At 43.5% G+C, this 20663-nt stretch overlaps 1 protein-coding gene across 2 annotated transcripts in view; it reads right to left on the bottom strand.

The window, feature by feature from the left end:
- Positions 1–20663, bottom strand: part of TRIM37 (tripartite motif containing 37) — a 2575817-nt gene that overhangs the window by 2082584 nt on the left and 472570 nt on the right. For both annotated transcript variants that reach the window (XM_044054277.1, XM_044054276.1), the window contains exon 9: positions 8229–8296. In XM_044054277.1, coding sequence (XP_043910212.1) covers positions 8229–8296 — 68 coding nt within the window. The remainder of the gene's footprint in view (positions 1–8228; positions 8297–20663) is intronic.

The following is a 20663-nucleotide window of genomic DNA, read 5'->3' as shown; positions in this document are numbered from 1 at the left end:
ATAAATACACTAAATCCTACTTGGAGGCTCTAAATAAAAACCTGAAAAAGCATCAGAGACCTCCAAAGCAGACACCCAAAAAACCTGCACCTCCCGCCACAAACCAGACAACACATAAAACACAAAATCAGTGTGCCGCACAATCACAGCCCTTAAGGCGAAATAACATACTTAACACACTAGTAATACGCGACTCTATAGTCAGGCACACTGATGTCCCCCCACTCACTAGGGTGGACAAGGAGAAGGTTACTGTTAGCTGCCTGTCGGGAGCCAGAATCTGTCACACAACACAAGCACTCAGATCAATCCAGAACAAGTACAAATATGACTCTGTCATTGCTAATGTTGGTGTGAATGACCTGAGACATACCTCCCTGGACTACATGAAAAGAGATATGGAAGAGCTCTCTGATCATGTAGCCCAGGCGGGTATGACCCTGACCCTGAGTAGCATCCTGCCCTCACCATGAATGATACTGCAGTATAAAAAAAAATGATCAATTTCAACAATTGCCTAAGCTTCTGGTGTCATTCAAAGGGGATCCAGTGTCTGTCAGCCTGGGACGACATGCTCGACAAGCCTCATTGCTTCGCAAGAGACGACTTGCACCTGTCACCCTTAGGCTTTCGAATACTGGCCAAGGCTCTTGCTGCCCCCATAGTGCCTTTTTTAGGCAAGGCTCAAAAGTCAAACCTACCTCTGTAAACAGCACAAATAAAAAAATGAGGGATATTCTACTCAATGCCAGGAGTTTAAATCTCAAAATACACGCGCTCTAAGCACTCAGTACGGAGAACGTCGACATCTATGCAGTAACTGAAACCTAGTTCAAGCCTCCACAGAGCACCCCAGCACTACCAGGCTACAACTCATACCACACATTTCAGTCACAGAACATGGACAGAAGCACAAAAGGAGGGGGTGTATCCATATTCATGAATGATACCTACACCTCCAGGTTAGTGGCGCAGCATGATACCTCTGAGATCATCCATGTGCAACTAACATTGGGCAAATCTGCAATGAAAATTGTGGCCTGCTACAGATCACTCGCCATAATCCAGGACCGCCACTCCGCCTTTCTGGAGACACTGAAAAACATGAAGGTCCTACCAAACTCCCTGATATTGGGCGATTTCAATTACCCTACCGTTAACTGGGAAAACTACTCAAGTACAAACTCCCAGGTCCAGCACTTCCTGGAATTTATCAACTCAAATGCCCTGGATCAGCTGGTAAACTCCCCTACCAGAGGTGAAAACATATTGGACCTGGTCGTCACCAACATGGGTGACAGGTGTTGCGCACTGGTGGTCAACCCATCACTGGTTAGATCAGACCATAAACTAATCACTCTGGATGTCCACACCACACTACCACCCACAACCAAGGAAACCACAATAAAAAACTTTTCAATCGCAAACTTCACCTTACTTAAGACAGAGGTAGTAAGTTTCACAGCCCCCACGCTAAAGGATAACAGTGTCCAAGATGCAGGAACCTTTACAAATGCAGTCTATGAGCACCTACAAGGATGCATGGATCGTGCCATCCCTAGCAAAACCAAGACTCACTTCCCCTAAGAGAAGGAAACCAGTCTGGTGGACCCCTGCCATAAACAGGCTATACAATAGAAGGAGGAAACTAGTTCAAAAAAAAGCAAATCCCAAGATGGAAAGACCTCTCTGATCACTATGAGTAAAGAAACTAAGGTCCCTCATAAAATCATCCAAGGCTAACTTCGAAAGAAAAATAGCCAAGGATTCGAAAGATAACCACAAAGCCTTCTTTAGCTATGTCAAGAATCTAAGTGGCAACTCACAGATATGCTCTGAGCTAGTGCAAAATAGCACAAAATATACTGAACCTACTGATATTACCAACATCCTGGCAGACAGATTCAGTGCAAACTTCACCCCCCTCTCACCCCCAAAAGGGCCCACAATAATACGGGAAAAGTGTAGTGTCCTGGAAATCACAGACACACAGGTGAAAACAGCCCTTTCAAAAGTCAAAAGCACAGCATCAAGGGAGCCAGATGGTGTACCAGGCTGCATCTTGCACAAACTACAGAACGAACTAACCCCCCCCCCACCTAAATGCACTGTTCAACCTCAGCCTCTCCACAGGCTACGTGCCCATAGAATGGTGCAGAGCAATGGTTATTCCGCTCCAAAAAGGAGGGGCCATAACTGACCCTGGTAACTATCGCCCCATAAGCCTGACTAGCCTGGTATGCAAGACTATGGAGCGCATCATCATTGAACTCATTAACAGAGACATTGGGAACCTCCAAACACTTGACCTGACCCAGTTCAGCTTTGTTAAGGGCAGATCATACCTAGTAAACCTGGTTGACTTCTTCGAGACAGTCACCAAGGCCATAGATGAGGGGAAGGTGGTTCACACAGCCTACCTTGACCTCACCAAGACTTTTGACACCATTCCCCACTTGGGAATTATAGAAAAACTCACCAGCCTGAACATAAACCCCTACGTCATGAGATGGGTTGCCAACTGGCTTACAGACAGAACTCACACGGTAAGAATAGCGGACTCCAGGTCCGACTCTAAACCAGTCATAAGTGGTGTCTCACAAGGCTCGGTCCTGGGACCCCTACTGTTCAGCATATACTTCTAAGAAGTACAGGCAAACATAGGAGGACTATGGTTAACCAAGTTCGCCGATGACTGCAAACTGGGAGCCATAATTGACTCTCCTGCTGACACGGACATTCTCCAAAAGGGCTTTACTGAGATGGACACCTTCTGTCAAAGTCATGGTCTCAAGCTAAATGCCAAAAAATGCATAGTCATCCCATTGGGGAAAAACAAAACACCCATGAATTACCACATAGGCGGTAGCCCCCTTAATACAGCAGAGGTAATAAGAGATCTGGGGACCCAGGTAGATAGTAATCTCTCCTTTGACAATCATATTGCCAAAGTAGTTAGGAAATCCTTCTATGTAGCCCATCTAATTTCTAAAGGGTTCACATCTAGAAATAAAGAGGTTATAGTGCCCCTCTACTTGTCAATCATCAGACCCATCATAGAATGCAATGCCCCATTTGGGATGTATCTCACAAGACACTTCCAACAGCTGGAAAGACCACAAAAATACCTCACCAAGAGGATTACTGGCCTCAAACATATCTCCTATGCAGCCCGACTGGAAAAACACCGGCTGTACTCGGTGGCATATCGCTTACTCAGAGGTGATCTCTGCCTGACTTACAAAGCCATGTCCAAAACACCAAAAAATGTGCATAATCCAAGGCAGTAAAGGTCTCTGAACGTAAAACACAAACTGGAACTAGCAAAAGGTACTCCAGGACCACCAAGACTTCACGCAGAAACAAACCTTTTATTAAAATGTAAGCGCTTTCATGCCTGCAACACGGCACTTCATTAGACATGTCTGATGAAGTGGCATGCTGTAGGCATGAAAGAGCTTACATTTTAATAAAAGGTTTGTTTCTGCCTGAAGTCCTGGTGGTCCTGGAGTACTATGCGCTAAAGCCATGTCCAACTCAGAAATGATGGACATGCTCCACCTAAAGAAATCCAAGTCACTGCGAGCCACTCGCTCTAATGAGCTAAACCTCGCCACAACAATACATAGAACATGCTAGAGAAACAGATGCCTGTCACAGAGACTCCCCATGCGTTGGAAAAAAAATTCCTAACTACATTAGACAGAGCCCCTCACTAACACTCTTCAAGAGAAACCTTGACGAGTGGATAGGTAACAGAAAATACACCCCTGGGATCACTTCATTGGCTCTTCTTGACAGAGGCTCAGTTAATTAATCAATGGGGTGGCGATAGCTGACACACTCTGGCTAGGCTTATAAAAATGCCCTCGGGCAGATAGCCTAGTACCTAGCTATGAACCTATTATGCATCACTTATAATCTACCCAATCTTTCTCACCCAAACATTACACAGCTTATTTTAAGTCCTGCCTCATTTTAGACCTTATTCCTCCCTTGTATGCATTGTTACCATAATTCCCATTTTTTTCCTATGTAGTTTGCTCCTACCCTTTTCTAAAGATCTCAATTCCAGTTGTTTTATCTCTGTTACTATAGTCACTGCTTCCAGTATAGTTGGTTTAGATTTTGATTTCCATTTTCTAGCAAATGCTTTTTTGGCAGCTACCATTATTAGACACAGTAAGGCCCTACCATGTCGAGGTAATTTCGATTCTGTAGCATAGCTCAGAAAAAACATCTCTCTTGTCAGACCAATCTTGCTGATATTATAGTTTCACTATGTGCATTTGTTTTGGAGATTTGCCCTGTGCCTTTTCCTGCAGGGTACAGCTGCATCTCTATAGCCATTTACATGCTGGTATAGTGTGGCAATGTACATTTCTGCATATTCAGAGGAGTTAACTGGGTTTGGCAGGCTTTGAAGCTTGCCAATATATCAGTTAAGAGTATATAGTTTGTCTTATAGAAATTTCTAAGGTACTCTAGGTGGAAAGAATCTCTGGTTTTATTTCAAAGGAGACAGCTTTCTGGTTAGGACTAACAAGTGACAAAGATACTCATGGGATGGTGCAAAATGCCCCTATATTAGTAAGGACAACATCAAAGATGTTGTTCCCCCTAAATCAAGTCTCAGTCACTAAACAGATGTCAATGTCCTCCAGGGTGAGAAGGGCAAGAAGGGAGTAGAGTTTCTTGTTTAGACTTCTAGCGATGATCAGTAACACCTTCACATTTTTCCTTTGCAATACGGGCATAGAAAAGGTCTTTGCCCATGATCAAAGTCAATTATTTTCTGCCCTTATTATCGTATCATCCTTGGAGAAGGTAGAATTGCTGCTGAATGCTAGGCTCATACCTGCCTTGGATATATAATCTGAAAACTCCATCATGTCTCTCTTCATATTGTCCAGGGAGGTAAAGCTCAATTCACTTCTTTAAGACTCCCTGAATCAGGTATGATAAATCCAAGAATGGATGGAAAGGAAACTCTTCAAATTTCACACTTCTTGGAACATAATGAAGGTTATCACTAATGTTAAATTCATGTGACCATTCATTAACTTCTTAACCAGTAAACCAGAATTTATGTTGACAGCAATAATGTATGTGTTAATGGAGCATTGTGGTTTATTGATTCACAAACAAATCTCATTTGGAGAGTCAGCAAAAAATAGCATATAAAGCACTTTCTATTGAATACTGACAAAATACTTCCCAAAGGTTAGCTCAAGTCTCAAAATTCATGCCCATGCCTAGAATTAACAGTGAATGCATGGCGACTGTACAACTACTACACAACACAGATCACAGCAACATGGTTAACCTCCAGTTCCCAAAAAAACACAGAAAAAGACAGTGGTAACCACCAAGTCAAGATGCAGAAGGGCGCAAACTTGGACTCTCTGTTGCAACAAACTCCAGGGACCTCTCCATGAGAAGCAATGAAAGAGGCTAGAGAGACTGTAGAGTGTTAGACTTCATGTAGGTGAAGACAGTACTCTGAGATAGGCTAAGAGAGAAGCTCCCCTAGTGTATAATCACTCAAACAGTCTACAACGAGTCTGTCCACTTTAAGGACAAAATCAGACAGTCTTCTCAAAAGGACCACCAACCAGCAGCCAGTTTTCCTAGCAGGGAAACACATGGGCATTCTTTTGTTGCAAGGCCTCCACCAGCACTAGCTAGCATCCTGACAAACATGCACAAGAAATTATGCCAAATGGCAGCAGTATGCATTGACAGTGGGACTCTCAGAATCAAAAAAATCTCCTCTGCAGAGCCCGGATACAAATGTGCTAAAAAACATCCATCGTGTCCAGCAATAGTGTAAAGTCACCATCTGACAGCAATGGCATAGGTCTCTAGGAAAACCATCATCCAGACGCTGATGTAAAGCATGATGGAAGAGAAGTCTTATATCCTTTTTTGAACCAAGATGTGCAGTGACTAGAACCTTTGTTCTCAATCCAGCATTTGGAGAGGTTCTACGCACCATTTCAGGAGTAGAATCCCGATCTATCCCAACAGATCTGCAAAGACAACAGTTTCTCAGCAGAAGACCTGATCCTTTTGTAAGGATTCTTCAAGAAATGCCAAACTCTGAACACTCCCCCAACCCCCCCCCCCCTTTGCAGCCAGACATGGCACTCAGGAGTGAGACTGTTGGGCCACAGTGACCTCCTGGATGGTTTTATTGGCAACGAGATGAAATAAGACCATCTGAAGCTTTGTGGCTCTCTAGGAAGGAAGAAGGCAGTAATCAGAGGTTCTATATAGTGGGAAAAGCCTCCTTCCTTCTTCAAATGGTCACCTACCCAACCCTGTAAAGCCTAGCCAAATAAATTATCCCCTGAAAAGGGCATTCAGAATGGACAGCTTGAGCTCTTAACAGAACCTCAGCAAGACTATCCTGTACAGACACATGCTTTAGCTTACTATCCTAGCCAATGCATCAGTGCAATCAAAGTTACAACACACTAAATGGCAGCTGTTAGCTGCTATAACAATTGAATTTTAAAAGACTCTTCTACATCCCACACACAAGGACAGTTAAAATATTTTTCGGTGCCTAATCTGTGCAGGAGAACTAGTAAGTGAACAGAAATGTCAAACAGCTGAAAGACCTAAGACTCAGTCTGACAGAGAAGCCTCTCTCACCTACTGTTGTCCAATGATTTAGATTCTGTTTTCAGCAAAAATGTGGCACAATGCTTTGATCAATGGGTTCTGTGCTGTGCTAGGAAAAGCAGGTTAAAATGTGTACTACGTTGATAGAACAGCATCCCCCCCCACATTCAGGAACATAATTATAGAGGGAATCTGCCTTTGTGGAAACAGTAGCAATTTGACCAATGGTTGACATGATTCAAAAAACTGACCAGGAGAGGCGCAATGCATTCACCTCAAATTGCACCATGCCAATGTGGCTTCCAGTGGTGCACCTTTACCAGGCTCCTAGTTAACAAATGAAGCAGAGGATGATGCTGTCTTCAGCCTTCACTAGTTTAGGGGAAGATCTATACGTAGAAGCTCTGAGGCCATCTCAAGAATGGGTTTACCACCTATAAGGTGTGAATAACATGTACCTTTGAATTCCTTTGCCTTGTGATAGTGCTTTAGTAAAGAGCTTGGGTTTCATATACACCCTTCCCATAAACATTATGCTGAGCATCCTCAAATGTTGACTTGCTGCCATCTGCTGGACAATGCAACCAGAGAGAAGTCTGAAAGTAGCTATGGATGTCTGAGTTGAAATACTGACACTTATGACAGTATTTTACAATATATGGTCCTCCCCCACACAGTACAGACATTATTAGTGCATGTCCTGGTAGCTACATGAGGATGTAGATGACTGGCACTTTAGGTAACTCATTTTGTACACATCCCATAATGAATGCCAGGACTGAGATCCAAACCCTGTGAATGAGGTAGGGCTGATAGGATAGGCATGCTCGCGCAGTGCAGTACGAGGCACTTTCTTTCTGAACATGGAAGATTTAAAGAAAAAAATGGCAAAATGGAAAGGAAGAAAGGATAAACCCAAACATAGACCCAATAAAAGGTCTAGATGTTAGATTTCACATTTCTTTCTGGTATGTATCAAATCATCTTGTTTATATCATACAAGGGATACTCTGAATCAAGTTGGTGAGTAAGGAGAAAAATCCATCAACATAATTTGCTAATTACATTACTAATTTTAGTTACTGGACCAATAAAAAGGCTGTATCATACTATGCAATGACTGCCAGCTCATTCTTTTTAAATGCAAGGCATTAGTCACGGACACCTCAGCTAAAAACTCTAGCTTGGAGCTACAATTCTGCACTTGAACAAAAGCATCTAAAATTATTTACATTTTCAAGCTTGACATACCAGTATTTTAAGGATACATTTAAATAACAGATAACCACCAACAAAAAAATAAACAAATACCTGAAATCAAAAAAAATGACTCTTGCCACAGATGGTTAAAAAAATTAGGAAATCACTGTACTCAAGTCACTGAATAGACAGGAGTGCACCAAATTTTCTCAGCCACAATCTACTGAGTGACCACATAATATTGCATTACCAGCGTATACTTTGACTGTAAAATGGTATCATGTCAGCACCTCTGTCATCACCAAAACTAAATGTACTGAAGAAAAAATGAAAGATGCTGCGAAAATGTATTTTAACTACAATTTTTAGGTGTGGTGAGCAGTGTAATGGTCTTTTACCTGATGTTCTACTTCCTGCAGCAAAGACTCCAATAGCTCTGTTTCTTGCATAAGTGAGGTCTTCTGACCTAAAAAGAATATATATATGTATGCAATCAAATGCTTAAAAAGAAAAAAAACTATCAGTTCCAAACATGACAAATATGCGCACTTTTCAGAAAAAAATATCTTAAAAAATATAGCTATTATTTACTCACTTACACCTCCAAAGCCACACAGAAAAGATGGAGAGTAAGTATACTGTGAACTCCCAAGTATTTTTAATACTGCAAATTAGAATGAAAGCTAATAAGTAATGAAATAGTGAGAACAAGAAGAAAATTCCCAGGAAGGGAACAACTTGGAAAAAGAAAAGAACATAAACCATAGCTCGTTACAAAATACATTTACCAGCATGTGTTACCTAATAATGTACACTCTCTGCTGACAGCATATAACTTTTTAAGTTAAAAAAAAAAAAAAAAAAAAAAAAAAACCTTTTACTAAATAACAGACTGGTATGGTGGTCATGGGGGGCAGTCTCAAAAGGAGGTATAGTAAGTTCAAAGAGTTGGCTCAGAGCTGGCAGGTAAAATTTAATGTGTGAAAAACTAGGGTGATGCAACTGAAAAGGCTGAACAAACCAGTTGCATTTTCAAAACACATGGGGCAGGATTCACGAAGCCTCCGTGTAAGAGTTACAAGGCTTACATGGAGGCTGCAGTTAAATGGTGTGACGTCAGCATGTCATGCATATGCATGAGGGCATGCTGAATCACACCTAAGGCTTACACGGTCTGTGGAAGACAGCAGGGGGCGTGTCCGTAGGCCGAGCCCTGCAAACGGACATGCTCCCAGAAGAGTAAAAGTGCCGAAAGTAAACCCCCACGACAGAGTCCATGGAAATGTGAATAAACACACAACACATGCCCCCACAGACTATGAACATAAAATTATATAAATGAACATGTTATATTTTTTTTAAATTGTAAAGATGTTTGCCCGTGAGTGCGCTCGTTTGCGCGGGCTTGCCCGTAGCTTAGCCACAGTTAGCAGTCAGTGGAAAAGCATATAAAAACTACATATGCAAAGTAAGCCAAGAAGCAATAGCATAGCGGTAGAGACGTCGACTGAAGAGCAGGCAGTCATGGTTCGAGCCCCCCCAACATCAATTTTTATTTTTAGTGAAATAAGCAAGTAACAAGTCCCTGACATAGATGTACACATATAAAATTATATTTTATGTAAAATGTAATGAAATGGGCCATTTATTTTGAAGAAATGTGAGATAACAAAATAATAAAAGATGCCAGATGTGCCTATAGCTGAGTTACAGCTTAACAAGTTGAGTGCATCTGCCCGTAGGTGAGCAGTGGTTTAACAGGTGTAGAATGAGTGCACGTAGGTGAGCAGTGGTTTAACAGGTGTAGAATGAGTGCCCGTAGGTGAGCAGTGGTTTAACAGGTGTAGAATGAGTGCCTGTAGGTGAGCAGTGGTTTAACAGGTGTAGAATGAGTGCCCGTAGGTGAGCAGTGGTTTAACACACTGAAACTGTGTGCCCTTAGCTGAGCTGAGCGTAATATGCGTGCTGACAGCCAAATGAAGCGTAAACCAGCGTAACCCGTTTGCGCGGAGCTGCGCACCGCGCCAACAAGCTAACCGACGGGCAACGTTGAGCAAGCTGTAACAAAACTGCCTTTACACAGACACACCTCCTAGCCTGTGTAGACAGTCATAAAATATAAAAAGCAGTGGCCAGGTTCAAACCCAGGATACCATGCACCATAGTCAAGGTACTGAACCACTAAGCCATGACAGCTGTACTTAGAAATGCAGTAATAGCAAATACATAGGAATGAATAGAAAGAGGAGCATGACAAAGCAGGTTTTGTGAAGCTAATACAATTCCAAAATGGCCAATCACAGATAAGTGCGGGAAAAACGGCATATATAAGCCCCAAAGGCGGGAATACACAGCATAACCGATTGTAGAACTAACTTGCAGCCAGAATGTCAGGAGTAGGTGAGGATAGTTGCTTTCGAGCACAGAGGTGGGGCGTTGAGGAGTCCAAATATATGGTTTGGCTCCTTGTCCACAATCATGAGGCCCAACTCATGCAGGGCCAGGTCCTGTGGGGAGCATATAGGGCTGAGGTGTGGGATTGGTTGGCTCATGATCTTACCAGTGCCACAGGGATTCCAAGGACTGGTGAGCAGGTCCGTCACCCCCATGCAGACCTGAAGAGATGGAAGCAGGACCAACTGAACCTTTGGATCCAGGAGGCCCGGCAAATGCCCAACGCCCCACTACTGAGTAAGTTACATCTAATTATGTATGTAAGAAATTAACCTAGCTGATATTATGGAGATGTGTATTCCAATATTACTTTATTTATATTACAGCTGCAGGTGTCCGTTCTGTGAACCGCAGAGCCTATGGTGATAGGCTGGTGCGGTTGCGCCACCAGGCAGGTCAGTAATCCTCTCCCTGTAACTGTAAATAAATATAAAAGTATGACAGTTAGCAAAAGAGTGCAGTTTAGTCACTAAGTAATAAAATGTGCAAGTAACAGTGTAAGAGTGTTTGCAAGTATTGCTTGATTACAAAAGTGTGTTGTAGTCTATAATCCAAACAGAAAAATGAAAATGTCTGAAATAAAGGTGTCCCACCTGTAATACAATAGTACACAAGCTGCAGAAGATGAGCAAAACACATGTGTGAAATATATCCCTGTTGAAATACTGAAACATGACAGAAGTTAGACTGTTGGAAAGGATTGTAATAACTACAGGTAAAACATGTCAATAAAGCTTAGAAGTAAGTACCATCCTGAATTGTAAAAATAAAACAAGTGAGAGAGTGTGAGAAAGAGTTATGAATCCACCAATAAAGTAGTAATAACTCCTGAATAATGTATACTGCAGTCAGTACAGAATGAAATGCATGTGACAAGCAGAACCAAACTGCGAAATGTGTTCAAAATGTTCCTGCAGCTGGAATGTGTATCCCAAAATCTGGATATGTTGCTCTCAGTCTGCAATATGCAGATAGTATGATTGTCTGAAATACCAAACATCCACAGTTGTCTATAGCTATATAAAGCAAATGTAGCAGGATGATGTAGCTGAACAGAGCCAGATATGAATGTGTATGAAAAAAATGAAAATGTATATTGATGTAGCAGTAACATTCCTATCACCAACTTGAAGTAGTTATCACACAGGAAACTGTAGGTAGAACTGTAGTGTGTATATATCTGCAGCCATTAGAAATGTACAGCATATGTATTGGTATTTGAAGGTGTTAATTATATTTTCTTCACCCTACCCTATAACCACATACAATCAATTCCACGTGAAATTGGTATGTGCAATCACAATTAACACCCCTGGACATTTGTCCTGTTGGGTCATACATATTTGCATGTACGTTGATGCATCTGCCCTGTTCATACATCCAAACCTGATGGCCTGTTGCCATCAATCAACCCTGCATGTTGTTGGACTGTGTTTTGCTGTTCAAATTATGCATGTGTTATGCTCGCTGCTCAATGGTGTGAATATCTGGGTGTTTGGTTAATGGGAATACTAATGCATGCTGTTACAACTAATTGTGAATGGTATTGTATGTTACTAACCCAAACTGTCATGACATAATGCAAAACATAGGATGACAGGGAAGGCGGGTTCCAGCGGACCCAACTCTCCCACCTCAGCTGGCGAGTGCACCTGGCAGTAGTGCCCAGTCCGGACCCTCCTCCGGTGGCCCTGTGCCACCTGCAGGTGGAAACGCTGCAGGGGATGGGGCTCGTCCCCCCTCTGCAAGTGTGGCCGGAGGAGAACCACCACTCACCCTCCGTAGCGTCCGGACTGTGGTGCGTAGGGAGATCCAGGAAGCTGTTCTTGGGCCCCTACACCAGCTTGAGGCACAGGTGGCACAACTAAAGGGCATGCCTGCTGCCCGGCCTACACAGCCCCCAGCACAGCCCCGTCCTGGGCAGTGAAGGCACAGTGGCAACTGCCCATGGGTGGGGATATCCGTTCCACTGTTAACATCTGTGGGCTCATGGGCTCTGGATATCCAAACATCCGTCCCCGTCAATTGTGTAACCCCCCCCACACGTGTCATACACCGCCGCTGTATGCGTCTTATTTGTCTTGTCTGTTGACCTACCCAACCTACCTCCCCAGCTATACCGACTTCCTTTACCTGACATACCACTCTCACCTGAAAAAACAAAAAAAAAAAGGGCACTCTGTACCCACAAAAAAATTACACCTAATACATAGCTGCCCATTTCGCACATGTCTGCTGGACATGGAAACTGTCAATTACAATTGGCTGTACAACAAGTATTACCGTTGTCCTTACACCTCTCTCAGGGGTGGAAGGTTTCAAATGTCACACCAAATTACAAACATATGCACAGCTGTTGCTGATGAAGAAATGGGCAGCTATGGGCCTTACCTACATCCCTCCTGCAAAACCCAAGCTTGTTTCCCTACTGTCTTACCCTCTTTGTGACCCCTTTTTCACCACTTTCCTGTCTCCCCATTTTCATTTCTTTCAAAGAAAATAGCGCGAGTGTGTGCAAGAGTAAGCACTTTTAAGCAGTTGTAAGCGGGTGTGCGCGGAGCTGAACGCCAGTGCGCATGCGTGAGCTCCGCGCAAACCAGCACTAACCCGGTTACAACTGTTTAAAAGTGCCTTAGTCACTCTGAATGACAGGTCCTGTAGTCTGTTCAAAAGCAAAATAAAATCCCACTGTCAGTCCCCCACCCAGGACCTTGGAAACACTAGTCTGCATGACTTATCACTAAGACATGACTGTTATATAAGAACATTGTGCTACAATAAATATATCATGTAATAGTAGGAATGAATGTAAAGGGAATATAGGATGTGTAGTACACAAAGCATGTCATGTATATTTACTGTCAAATCTAGTGGATTTCTATAACAGTAGTGTGCAAACAGAAACAGCCATGCTAGTTGGTAGCTAGTAGGTAATAATGTCACTGTAGCACCTTGCAAGCCACACACATACTCACAGCAGGATAATCACTGCCCATACCCCACAACCTCTTACAGGAACACATCCGGACCAAGTAGTAAAAGATGTGGAGCAAAGGGCCAAAAACAGGGACACATTCCAAATAATGTTACAACAAACTTAGTTCAGTGAGTAACAGGTTCTGCATTTTGTTGGATGTTTGGAAGGGTATGAAGTCTGAAACTTAAATGTTTGTCGCTATATTCTGACTTGAGCCCAGAGTGATTTGCCAGAAAGAGCTGCTCATGAGATATTGACCAAAATATGAGGCAGAAATGTGGACAACCTGCAAATATCTGTACACTTGAGAGGTCTGACACTGCCATATTTGAATAGTTAAGAGCCTAGACATAGCAACAGTGACTGAGTTACAGGGATGCCCCACAGACTCCATGTGAAATGTACAAACAGTAGGCAGAAAGGTGTTACAACACATGCAATGGTAACTATGAAGTCCTGAAAGTATGCACCACTTGCACGGCAGAAATAGTGTAGTAATACATATGCTCATGCTATCCCACAGTCACAACTGCAGAATACCAGACAATTTAATGGGTGTACCCCCACTGATATGTACCATTTGATGAGGCAGATAACTGATGCACTTGAGAGTCTTTGGAGCCTGCTCAGCAGCATACTCAAATACCCTAATAGATGTCAAGGCCCACACCATGGCCAGACCACACTGCATGCAGTAACACCCTAGCAGATATAGCAAACATTCCAAGGTGTGAATGTACATGGAAAATAGAAAATCCACAGCAACACACTACAGTCAAGACACCTAGCAGGCATACAAGTAGTGACTGTAAAGAGCAAATATTGAAGCCATAGCAACGAAGTGCAAGAGCCACTGCTATACACCAGTTACACCACATGTCCCACAGGAAAGTGCACACACCCACATTAACAGTAGTAGTAGTCTTAGGTGTCAGTGTACATACACACTTAGTACAGGAAACTGGAGAAATGAATGGAGAAATGTTAATCTACAACACAGCCAGAAATATGAGAGAGATACTAACCTTTACACTCACAGAACAGTGTCCACAGCATACCAGCATGGTCCCTGCCCTTAAAATCTGAAAGGGCTACGCCTATCTCACATAACTTTTTATAGCACTGTCCTGAAATCACAGTGAGAACTGCAATCAGTACACAACTGGCTGCATGCAATTAGCAAATGCTGGCTAACAATTGGTGCAGAGGCCATCACATGGACATATGCAGATACCTACAAAAGCATGCTGTACTCTCAGTCCACACATGCAATACTTTCATTGCACCCTGTGGAGGTAGGGAGAGACAGAGAGAGAGAGACAGAGAGAAAAAAAAATTAAACATACACAAACAAAACTAGTCAGCAACAACCACCTGAAAGCTGACAACTGGCAAGTGGAGCAGCAGGACACAAAACCAGACGGCAACATAAGCAGTGGTGACAAACACAGGTAATGTAAAGTAATACTATAAAAGTCTACATACTGTGACCCTCCATATGTGTCATTGGTCTGTATCCATATGTATATGAAGATGTGCAAAGGGCAGGGGACATACAGCAACTATCAGTGAAGGCTGTACATACATTTGTATGTGAGAGCATCTATGTGCACATATCAATGTAGGTTGTAGTGCAATGTACAAAGTAGGTTTCACAGTTATGTATGTTTAGCAGTATGTTAGTGTGTGTATACAGTTTTGTAAACAAACATGTTGATATACCTATCTATCATATGGATATGTACGTATGTCAATATATGTATGTATGTATGTATGTGTATGTATATATATATATATATATATATATATATATATATATATATATATAAAATATGCATATATGTATACATACATAGAGAGAGATGTAGGAATACATAGACAGATGTAGATAGATAGAATATATACAAACATATATATGTAAAACACATATACAGATATAGATATATGTAGATACATATGCATAGACAGACAGATCTGACTATCTACAGGTATGACTGTATATGACGATCTCACACTCCCCCTGTCCCACCCCCTCTGTCACTCTCACCCCCCTCTGTCACCCCCCTCTCTCCATATCTATAGCAATATATGTTCATCAATATATATATGTGTATATGTATACAGACATATATATATATATATATATATATATATATATATATATATATATATATATATATATATACACACATATAGATATATCTATATACATATATATATCTATATACATATATATATATATATATATATATATATATATATATATGTATATATATATAGAGAGAGAGATGTATATGTATTCTGAGTGAGGCACATGTGTACAGATGTAGTGCAACAGGTGCCTGGTGACAAAGGCATGGAGTGAACACCAGTGTCAAAACTGAAGTACCATACCCCATTTCAAATCACCTACACCAGTAACCACCAGATATGTGATTGGCTGTCCACCACTGCATGTGTCAGGGGTGAACAGGGTCATAAATGTGTACAATAGTCCCCCCAGTGATATTCACAGTGGCACACTATTCCTGGAATACCTGCACATGGTGTGTCACCAGACATGGTGTGTCAGCTACGGACATGTAGGTCAGTGTACCCCTCCACACCACATAATGGCTGCCACGGTATGTACCTCACATGACAGCTACAGATATGGAGAAGGACACAGTGACATGTACAACACTGTGACAATGCACTCAAACATATTACCAATGCACAGTGACTGACAACACCACAGAGTACACACATACTGCCCACATAGAGGTTACAACTCCTGGATTTACATACTTAAGTCACACCCATAACAGATGTCCAACAACCATAGTAACACCTCACACCATCCACAACCTAAATGACTGCTGTGTGTCGTCCGTGACACTGCAATAGAGAGCACATGGTGGAGGTACAGGTTCCTACCCACAGATAAGACATACCCTGCAATATACCACACAGCGTTAAGAAGCAAGACTCCCCATGAGTACATGTCATACATACCCCTGCTGAATGTTAGTCAGATAGGTAATATGCCATATGAGTCACCCTGTGTAACTGTTTGACAGCAGCAGGTACCATCACATCACGTGTCACAATGGTCAGGGTAGCAGAACAGTATGCTGCTGTAGTCCCAGGGGCAATAGCATATTGTATTGTATTGCAATGTACTGTATTGTGTTGTATTGTAGTGGTATGTAGAAGTGCCTCCTTTGTTGTAGTGGAACTAATGCTGCTGTGCGCCAGTGTACAGGTACATATCCTGTAGTCAGGCTAGTGTTGCATAGCACTTCTATATGTGTGTTTAGCTCCTCTTGGAGTTCATGTAGCATGCAACTAGGGATACCATCAGGTCCCATTCATGTTGTGCATCGTGCTTTCCTGAGGGCAGCTCTCACCTGGACATCTGTGATGACAGGGAGGTTACAGTCAGCTGGGATAAGTATGTCTTATTTTGGGGGAGAGGGAGGGAGGAAACCTGCACTGAACCTGTCTGCCACAATGTTGCCAATATCTGTGGGTTCAGGGAATTATTTGTTGTTGTGTACTAACTATGAGCATAGTGGAGGGTTTCTGACCAGGTTGCTAACATAACTGAAGAAGGCCTTGTGGTTATCTGTAGTGTCCCTGTTGATTTCCCTCTCAAAGTTGCCCATGGATGTTTGTATGTGAGAAAATAGCTCCTTACTAGTGCTGATCAGACATGTCTTCCCTGTATGGAATTATGCTCTGTCTTGCAGTAGCTTCCATCTTTTGTTATACAACCTGTCTATGGCTGGGGTCCACCAGACAGGATGCTGTCCCTTTGTGGAGAGTGTCTTGGTCTTAAATGGGATTGCATGATCCATGCATTCTTGGAGATGTCCGTAGAAATAATTTGTGAAGGGGTCAGCATTGTGGGTTGTGTCTTCCACTGGCCCAGTGGGCTGAAAGGATACCATGTCACTGTAACAAAGTGTAACGTTTGCATTTGAAATGTTATTCACTATAGTCGTTTGTGCTGGTGGTGGAGGTGGGATATGTATATCCAGGGCAATTCGTTTGTGGTCAGCTCACAGTAGTTGTTGATGTACCCCATACAGTACCTCGATACAACCAACCAGAGTGAGGAGGTGCTTTGGACCTGAATCAGTGTTCTGACTGCTGGGGTTTGGTAGTATGTCATATGTTGTGTGCCAGGTACTGTTGCACAGTTGTTGGCTGAGCACTGATACCTGGTCATTTACATGTGTATCCACCAATAGACAGACAGATGCTATATATGTGAGATATGTTGTATCACAACAGTAGAGTAGCATGTGTAGTATGTGTGCCAAATTCTGCTGACATATTTAGCTGATATCCTGTTATTTCCTTTTACAGGACTATGGCTCACCAGCGCAATCCAGCTTACTCAGCAGCTGAGGATGAGGAGATACACCAGAGCCTGGTGCGGGATTATGCAATACTCTTTTCCCGCACCAGCCAGAATCAGCAGTAGAGGGCTGCACTGTGGCAAGACCTGGTCCGTCGGGCAAATGACATAGGCACGCATAATAGGACATATGAGCAGGTACGACATCACTGCAGTGATTTAATCAGAAATGTCCGTCAGCGTGCATCGGATATCCACAGGCAACAGGTTGCCACAGGTGGTGGGGTGGCTACACATCCCCCACTCACCAGACTGGAGGGACTACTCATAAGTGTTGTGGCTCCAGCCCGCCAACAACAACAGCAGCAGCAGACATGCATTATGATGGAGGCTGGAGCCACGCAGCAGCAAGATTACGAGCGTGCAGGTAATATGCCATATGTATAGTTAACTGTTGTGTACACTGGTAGTTAATGCATGTGTGAGGTGTGTCCTTGTTTTGTAGCTGTCATCATAGTATTTAATGTGCAAGTGTGATATTCTCAATATCAGCAGCTGACCTGTGAAAGGCGACTGCTGTACTACTGACCTGTATCATACTCAGTAACAATGGCACAGTTGTGCCCACTGACATTAGTTTCCTCACTTCTGCAGGTCCCTCCGGTGTAACAGCAATGCAGCCTATCCATGCTGGTGAGTGTGTATTAACAATACCTTTAATAGTCTTGATAGTAATAGTAATATTAGGCTCACTGAGTAGTGCTCTGTGTATGCATGCAGGTGCGTCTGTGTCTGTGTGTTGATATCTCGTATACTGAGTAGTGTGCAACTGTGTGCATGTGTGCAACTGTGTGCATGTGTGCACCTGTGCATGTGTGCACCTGTGCACCTGTGCATGTGTGGACCTGTGCATGTGTGGACCTGTGCATGTGTGGATGTATGCATCACTGGTAATATTGTGTAGACATTGTAAACTGTGTTTCCCTCCCACAGGTTCTGGTGCTGCTCTGGTGTCATGCAGTAGGGAACCTGAATCAGGTGCCATGAGTACTGATAATGATGACATCTGTGTAATGGCACAGGAAGGTATGCCAGGGTCTGTCATTGGTCAGCCAACTGACAGTACATAGCTGTCAACCCCATCAATGCGCACAGTTATCCTGCCAATACACCCTTTGTCACCAATGTCCCTAGGTGATGGAGAGGATACAGTGGGCATTGACTACGGTAATGTGGTATCTGTGGCACATGCGTCCCCACACAGCAGCCATGGGCATGGCCCTGAGATGGTACCACACAGACAGATGTCCAGGGGTTCTCGTGGGAGCATCTGTGGGCGTACTGCCCCTGTCAGACATGCCCACAGAGGTCTTACAACCTCAGCTATGTTTCGGGCTGTCATGCAGGCACAGTCACATATGGAACGGTACACCAGACAGGGTCTGAGGGAGCTGACAGCATGTCGCACAGCCATGACTGACAGTATGCGTGACATTGCGGCTGCCATCTGTAATTTCACCGATGTCATAGACAGATGTTGTGGGGACATATTAGACCGGTTCCACAACTACATGTCCATGAGCCAGGGTGATGGGGGACGGTTGAGGCATCAATGTGGGTGTATGCCAGCAACAGCAGCAGCTGGCAGTCGTCGCGGATGACAACAGGGCCGCGGCCGCCCCCATAGTGCCAGCAGCAGCCCCAGCAATGCTGGGTCTGTGCTGTCATCAGACCGCCCCAGGAGACCACGTGCACGTGGCTCTGGCCAGGCCCGACAAGGATCTGTGTCCAGTCAACGAACACCTGTTTCTGATGACAGTACCCAGTCTGGGTTGGTACCGGATATGGTCCGTAGCACCCCTGCAAGGCACAGGTACCGTGTCCGTGGCCAGAGACACTGATCTGTATGACCTGGCAGGTACAGTCTGTGGCTGTCCACAAACACCAGTATATGGCAGCCATGAGGTGGAACTGTGTGCATCCATACACACATGCGAATTGACAACACCTAGGGCTACCGCATACACGCACACACTGCATCAACATTGCCCCACCTTGTACTGCTGTCCCTCACCAACACACATACACATACATGTCAATTGGTGGTATTGGTGGCTGACTCAGGCATACCAAGTTCACACCCTGTGCATATGATGAAACTGTGCCACCTCCTGCAATCTGTAACATCAGTGCAGGTACAGGTTAACATGTTGCTGATGCACAGGGTGACTACATAGACGTGTAGTAATAGTATCATGTTGTTAACAGTACTGTGTGCTGATATAATTGTGGGTATATCCCAGCATGCCTGATGCAGTAAGGGTATGATTGTCATGTAGTGTTGTCTACACCCATGGTAAGTACCATAGTGCATCATCTGCACATGCTGGCATACTGGTGGTAAGGATGTCAACAGAAGGCTACATACATAGGTAGCACAGGGGATAAGGTAATGAAAGTATAGATACGCAATGATGGACATATAAACTGCATGTGGCATGTTGCCCACACTGGACTCTGCAATGCGGATGTATGAGGATGTTGATATGTGTGCAGTACTACACGACTGGTATAGGACACACAGGAGCACCCTAGCACTGTAAGCTCACATCTCATACCATGCTAGACAGCCCCAACACACAAAACTAACTGTCACAGGAGGGAGAGTCCCCATACATGTCAGGGATACTGTGGTGGCAGGCCAGGTAGCATACATCCTACTAAGTATGGAACCACTGAGTAAAGCCTCAGTGTCTGTTATTTGACATGTGTATTACTGCAGGTATGAGCACCTGGGTTTCCATCCAGTTATTTTACATCCTGACGGTACATGGTCTGTACACTTGTGTGCGCTGAGACTGGGCCCTAGCCATCTGACCTGTGGGTTTCCATGTACATGTGTATAGTGCCTGCATATGTGCACTGTTACCTAGTGGAAGTGGTACAGCTTGTTTGTTGTACAATGGACTACATGCAGCCCTGCTTACTGTAGCTTTGTTTGCATGCATGTTTGCTTGCAGTTACCCTGGAACACTGATCCCACCTGCAATGCAGAGA

Source organism: Protopterus annectens, chromosome 13.part0, assembly GCF_019279795.1.
Source record: "Protopterus annectens isolate FY-2018-M chromosome 13.part0, PAN1.0, whole genome shotgun sequence".
Classification (NCBI taxonomy): Eukaryota; Metazoa; Chordata; order Ceratodontiformes; family Protopteridae; genus Protopterus; species Protopterus annectens.
Note: the sequence above shows the minus strand (reverse complement) of the source record. Positions and strands in the feature narration are given on the sequence as shown.